Source organism: Cornus florida, unplaced genomic scaffold (assembly GCF_030987335.1).
Source record: "Cornus florida cultivar Cherokee Brave unplaced genomic scaffold, ASM3098733v1 CherokeeBrave_3.0.0_Hap2_Chr01, whole genome shotgun sequence".
Taxonomy (NCBI): Eukaryota; Viridiplantae; Streptophyta; class Magnoliopsida; order Cornales; family Cornaceae; genus Cornus; species Cornus florida.
In genome coordinates, this window is record NW_026775571.1 from 80,955,640 (window position 1) to 80,962,625 (window position 6,986).

Consider the following 6,986-nt stretch of genomic DNA (forward strand, 5'->3'; position numbering starts at 1 on the left):
GCATCATTTTGCAATTTTTGGGTCATAACAACAATGTGATCATGAGCTGTCCATGATGGTGAGGTAATTGGGAGTACTTGCACATCAAAGCTGTCCACCTCCAATAACCTATATTAGATAAACCCGTATAATGTTTTTATTTTTGTTTTAGGAAGCACGGAGATTTTAACGAAGGAGTTGTACCCGTGTTGAATACCGACTCTCTTCAAATACGTGTCCGATACTTAATATACGTGTCTAGGGATGGGCAAATAATCTATAAATCCGTGAATCATATTCGATCCGTGCGGATCGGTAGAAGATTAAAAAAAAATTGAATCCATAACTCACGGATCGGATTATAAATTGGACTGTTAAAAATCTGATCCGTAAAATTTTTATATATTTATTTGAAGAATATATTAGTTAATGATATTAGTTTATATCATATATACTGTTATTACACTGATCTGATCTGATCCGATCCATGAAATAACGGATCGGTGGTGGATTAAGATTTGTCTAATCCATTGGTCGCAGATCGGATTAGGATTGATGCATAATGCGATCCAATCTGTGGCCACTCCTATACGTGTCCATAAATAAAAATTAATTTTATTATTTTGGACAATTCGCCGACACTTTCTGGACACTTTGCCAACACTTTCCAGACATTTCTAACACAGTATAACCAGTAGCTTGAAAATAATGTGAATACTATCATGACAAAGTAATGAAATAATCATATATATGATATAAAAATCATTACAATAATGACATAATTTCATTTTTTAATTCATTATAGAGTAACTCTTAGTATAGAAACTATAAATGAATTAAAATTTTATAATACTATTATTGAATAGATGTATAAAAATAAATATTTATATTTATATGTAGCCGTGTTCACCGTACCCGTGTCCTAATTTTTAAAAATATGACATACTGGCGCATTCGTATCGTAACATGTTTGTGTTCGTGCTACATATGAGGCCAATCAAGCTTGATATTAAACTTTTGTGGATATGTGCATGAAGTTGAATGAAATGATAGTTCTTACTATAAATATTGTCCCTAATATTAATTACAAATTTCAATTGGCCTCCCTAATTTTGTACAAAATGCTTATATATTTCTATTTAATATATTGTAATATTATATCTATATATTGCTCCTGATTTGGTGTGGGACGTTTGGCTTAGTTGGCTCCTCAAGCAATTGATCGAGACCTTCCTTTCAGGCCTGCATGACTTTGGAGCTTTGGTTGTTTGCCGTTTGATTTTGTTGTTTGTTCCGTCTTGTTCCTTTGCTTAGTTAAAATAATAAAAAAAATTTACTAATCTATCATTTAACACTTCTTACCTTGTAAAATATTAATAATAATAAATTATAAAATATATTTATTTAACATTGCATCAATCTTTGGATTTTATCTGAAAGCTGAAAAACATGAAAAGACACATAAATGTGATTAAATTTTAGAGTAACATTATCACACTATCACAAGATTGATACATTTTCATGAGAAGGCTAACTTGAACTCATAAATTTACTCCATGAATTAAGAAGATTGCAGTACTTCTACTCATTAAATAAAAGATCAAAAGTATTATAGTCTAACGGTACTTTTTTACCTTTCAAAAGAGAAAGGCAAGGTTCAAATCTCCAAAGAGTAAAAAAAAATTGAAATAATTGTGCAAATGTATCTCCTGACAATAAAAAATAATAATAAATCCTTCAATAAAAGGCTTAAAAGCACATATTTTTATAATAATTAGTGGAAATAACACCCAATAAGGGTCTTGGATTACAGTGCTTACAAGGCCAGGCTAAGCCCAACAGGCCTTACTGCCACAGGCTCAAGTAACTACTAGTACATATTTAGAACCAAAAGGCCCAAGATTTATGTTTTTTTTTACTTCACTCGTCTTCTTTTTAACGTATATATTTAGTAGTGAATCTTAGTTTCTCTTTTTCCACTACAAGCAGCTCTTTGGCACAATCAAACCAGAAGTTGTTCCACCGGCATTAGCACACGACGACTCAGCCGGTTGATTCTTGAAGGTGAGCTTCACATCTTCCAATCTTATCCCATTACATGGATACATCTTACTACAGTCGAATTTCACGGCAACTTCAGTCGCCGATGTTCCATGAATGTCTTGATATGTCACGTCACTAATCTTCACGCCAGAGACCTAAGAAATGAAAATTAAGAGCCAAAGAGACAACTAATTATTTTTCAAGAAGACATAAGCTTATACAAGTACGTTATTTTTCTACATGAGTATAAATTTATACTAATGGGCTGAATTTAACCAGAAGGCCCAATTAGATTGGCACTATAAGGCCCAAAAGACCATTTGTAATTTTGTACTCAAAAGGAATGTCCCAAACAGAATGGCCATGTAAGGCCCAAGTTATCTTCTCTTCTTTTCTTTTTCTTTTTTTCTTTTTTTTTTTATTTTTTTGGCTTCAACATGATAAAAAAAAAAAAAAAAAAAAAAAAAAAAAAAAAAAAAAACCATTGATGTGACTGAATATTATTTTAATTTCCAAAAATGCCCTTCAAAAAAGTTACCTGGCCGGGGCAGTTCTTGTTGTCGGGGCAGTAATTCTGGGTGATAATGACGGGATTTTGGACATTTACCATAGTGGCATGCTGGAAAAGAACCCCTTTAACAAATCCAGTGCTTGGCCTACCCCATGTCTTTATCCTCACACCATTCTCAGTACCGGTAAAAGTAACGGTTTTCACTGTCACATTCTGCACACCAGGCTCTTGAGAATCCTTGCCCAAACTCCCAATGCTGCACCAAACACCCAAATCCACATTTATATTAGCACAATATTTATACATACAATCTATACCTTACTGACTCAAACACGAACACATATTACTCTTTTGAAAATAACTCTCAATTAGTTGTTATATTGATTTTTATTGGCCGAACATACTAATGATTTGGTATGCTCAATGCACTCAATATTTACTTGGTATTCAGACCCCAAATAGGGTCAGTATGCAACTTCAGCCAACTTTCCGTATTCAGTTCAAACTTTTACATTTACGCCAAATAATGATCTTTATATATAATAAATACATGTTTATGTGTGTGTGTATATATATCTACCTGATTCCATGACCAGGGCCACAGGCGACGTTTTCAATCCACAAATTGGAGGTGCCGGGGCCAATTGAGACGCAGTCATCGCCTGTAGCAATCCTAGAGTTCATGATAGTGACAGCAGATGATAACTGCACGTGGATGCCGTCGGTGTTGGGGCTGTTTCCGGCGGCCGAGACTTTCACTCCTTGCATCATCACATTGCGGCAGCCATTAATGACAATGTGGAACATTTGACTGTTTAGTGAAGTTAATCCACTCAGCTCTATGTTGTTCGAATTGGTAAATCCCAGTGTCTGCACACAAAATAAAAACCACAATTATATATATATATATATATTACAGTATATTTTTATATGTATTTGTGTCTATATGTATATAGATATGAAGAAGAATTAAATCAAGCCTATGATTATTGGGCACCATGGTTTGACCTAAGAAATTATTGAACCACGTACTATATATTAATTGCGTATAGATATATATTTATATATAAACAAACACTAACAAAAAGGCCATTTTTGTCAGTTCAACATACCGTAGCTCCGCTAGGACAGCCATTGCCGGAGGCCTTACAAGACCACAAACCAGTCCCTTGGCCATCAAGGGTTCCACCATAGATGGCCACGCCACTGACTCGCTCGAAAAACAGCCAGTTACCGGCGCTCCCAATCACCCGGTAGTCCGACGGCGCCACGAGGGTCCCGTCGATACGTATCAAGATGGCGCCATTCTTGCATGGTCCGGTGAACCGGGCACTACCAAGCAAGAACCGCCCTGGCGGCACGTAGATCGTAGCCGGGCTGGCCGAGCCACAAGCTGAAGCCCACGCACTCAAGAAGGCCTTGGTTGAGTCAGTCTTGCCATCAGATTTGGCTCCTAAACTCATCACATTGTATGTCATTGCATTTGCTGATGATTGGGTTAAGAAAATGAAAAGTGCTACAAGTACAACAAAAGAAGTCATGGGGTGCAACATTTTCATATGAAGGAGAGACATATAGATATATGTATGTATAGAGAGAGAAATTAAACGAATGTAGAGAGAGAAGAGGAGTTAGAGGAGTTGATGGTGAGGAGTTGGAGCGGTTTGAGAGGGTATTTATAGAGTGGGATCTGAATGCATGTTTTGGATAGTAAAAGCCAAAAGTAAGAAAGTCGCGCCGAAATTGGGAGGTAGGTTGCTTGTACTCAATTTTCATTCTAGGTGTTAATTACTGAAATGTCCTTGCTTTGGAAATGAAATTGCATTTACGAGTGTTCATTGTTTTTCTCCTTGGTGGTCCTCCCAATTATCTTTGTGTTTTGTTTGGTTTCTAGATTTAGTAGTCATGAGTGTAACAGAAAAGACTTTTGTCTTGTTTGGCTATACCACGAAAATAGGGAAAGAGAAATACGAGTATTTGATTTTAGGGAAAATTACATATAAATGGAGTTAAAGTTTCATATTTACTTAGAAACTGAGTCAAAGTTCCATATTTCTTTAAAATGGATTGCTGAGGTGGCACATGGTTTTTTACTGTTTAGAAAATTGTGGTGCCTAAAATGCCCTTCCCTAACAAAAAAGTAGTACCTTCAGTTCAAAAAAGTAGTACCTTCAGTTCAAAAAAGTAGTACCTTCGAAGAAAAAGTAGTACCTTCGCGGGTGTTTAAAAAACATGGTACCTGGACACCAAAAAGTAGTACCTTCAGTTCAAAAAAGTAGTACCTTCGAAGAAAAAGTAGTACCTTCGCGGAAGGGTATTTTAGGCACCACAATTTCTAAACAGTAAAAAACCATGTGCCACCTCAGCAATCCATTTTAGAGAAATATGGAAATTTGACTCAGCCTCTAAGTAAATATGGAACTTTGACTCCATTTATATGTAATTTTCCCTTGATTTTATATGTGGCTTTAATTTTCTTTTCTTTTTCCATATTCTCCAACCATTTATTTATTTATTTATAATGCTTAAATTAAGAAAATATAAACTGCTCAAGTAGGGGAAAAAAAAAAAAATATATATATATATATATATATATATATATATATTGCTTTATTCTTTCCTTTTCTTTAATTTTGATTGATTGATGGATAGTGGATACGATCTATTTTATTAATTAAAAAAAAATTGTAACAACTTTTTTTCATTTTTGAAGGATAATTCGAATTACTTTCACGATAATTAATAAAATTTATTGGATACTGCATGAACTAAATCTTTTTGAAAATTTAAATTCTTTAGGTATTGTTTGGTTAGATAGAAAAAGCGAAAATAAAGGAAATGAATTTTTTTTTTTTTGTTGAACATTTTGGAGTGTGATTAGCATGAAAAGAAAAAATTTGAGAAAAATCACTTTACATAACCACCTAATTTTTACATAAAATTTTCTTTCGAAAAACGAAGAAAATTTTGATTTCTTAAGAAAGTTTTGTGAACTTACAATATTACCCTTTCTTTTATGGTAAGTTACATGCTATTCAAACTATAAAATAGTAATTTTACATTATTTTCTTGCAAAATCTTCATATTAGCTTTCGTCTAAACCAACAGACCCTTACGGTAATACATGCACTATAAAATTTGTTATTTTGGATTACCAAAATTGAAAAGAAAAGAAAGAGTAACACTAGTTTTTACTGTGTGTGTATATATATATATATGTATATATATATATTATCATAGCAAATAATACACGCACTAACTCGTCCAACCCTAAACCTCTCACTTCAGAATTTGAAGTCGTTTTAATAATAGAATAGCACTAGTTACAATATAATAAGAATGGAAAAAAAAATAGAATATATATAGTATTAATTAAAATCCTTCTCAATAACCCGTATAAGCCCTCTTTCTTCCTCCAAAGAAGAGATCGGATATTCGAGCCTCCAAAGAAAACACCGGGTATTTGAGCCTCCATAAATGCATGGATGTAAGTGTTTGTATTAGTAATGATACATCTTCACGAAAAGGGGGTGTTATGATATGAGAAGGAGTTTTTTTTTTGCCTGTTTCTTTTCACGCACGCAACAATAAAAAAAAAATTACAATGAAACTCACCATTTTCTCTCTCGATTTTTTTTTTATTTTTTAAATCACCTAAATTTTATATCAAATATGATATCACATTTCTTTTCTCTTTGCTTCCAACTCCAATAAAGTCCTAGCTAATAAATTCAAAAAGACATCAATATATGAATGAGCACACGTACGGCCATTAAATATAATAATTATATATGCACATGGTTGCTTGAGATAGGAGAATTTCAAAAGTAAGTTAAATTCAAATATGTGGTGGACGACCGTTAACGTGACGTAATAAAACTCAAAACATCCCCCCATTCCCTCTCCTTTTATCCTGGTGCATGTTATGTGTAATGTATTATATATATAATATATTTGTGTGTGTAACTGTGTATCTACATGTATGTAAACACACAGAGAGACACATTATATATGTGTATGGGCCTTTTGTGTTGCTTTAAGCGCAAGATCAACGCCTCCATTCCCGCCCCTCTAGCCGATGGCCACCGCCTCCATGGTAACCACATTTTCCTTCTTAATTGCGTAAGTCACCAAAACATCTTTCACACATGCATATATACACACATATAATTATATAAAATGGCTTTCAAATGACTTACATTGGTTTTTCTTTCTTTTTAAAATAGTAGAAATTCATTCGTTTCATTTACTTTCGAATCATAGCTCGTACAAAGATTTATTGTAATTAATTGTAAGACCATGAAAAGAAAGAAAAAGGTTGAATCGATTTATGCGGACTCTCTCACAATGTCATGGTGGGCCCAAACCATGGTCTTGTGGCTTGTATAGCACGGACGGTTCTTATAGAATTGTCTTTATTCATATTTATAGTACAAAAGGATATAAATTTTAA

At 33.7% G+C, this 6,986-nt stretch overlaps 1 protein-coding gene across 1 annotated transcript; it reads right to left on the minus strand.

Moving 5' to 3' along the window:
* Nucleotides 1-1,702: 1,702 nt before the first annotated feature.
* On the minus strand, nucleotides 1,703-4,158 carry LOC132303234 (polygalacturonase-like). Its single transcript, XM_059800449.1, has 4 exons — nucleotides 3,646-4,158; nucleotides 3,114-3,403; nucleotides 2,561-2,789; nucleotides 1,703-2,177 (listed from the first exon to the last, which is right to left on the minus strand). Exons 1-4 carry the CDS (start codon nucleotides 4,105-4,107, stop codon nucleotides 1,959-1,961), a joined length of 1,200 nt encoding a protein of 399 aa, XP_059656432.1. The 5' UTR covers nucleotides 4,108-4,158; the 3' UTR covers nucleotides 1,703-1,958.
* Between the last annotated feature and the right edge of the window lie 2,828 nt (nucleotides 4,159-6,986).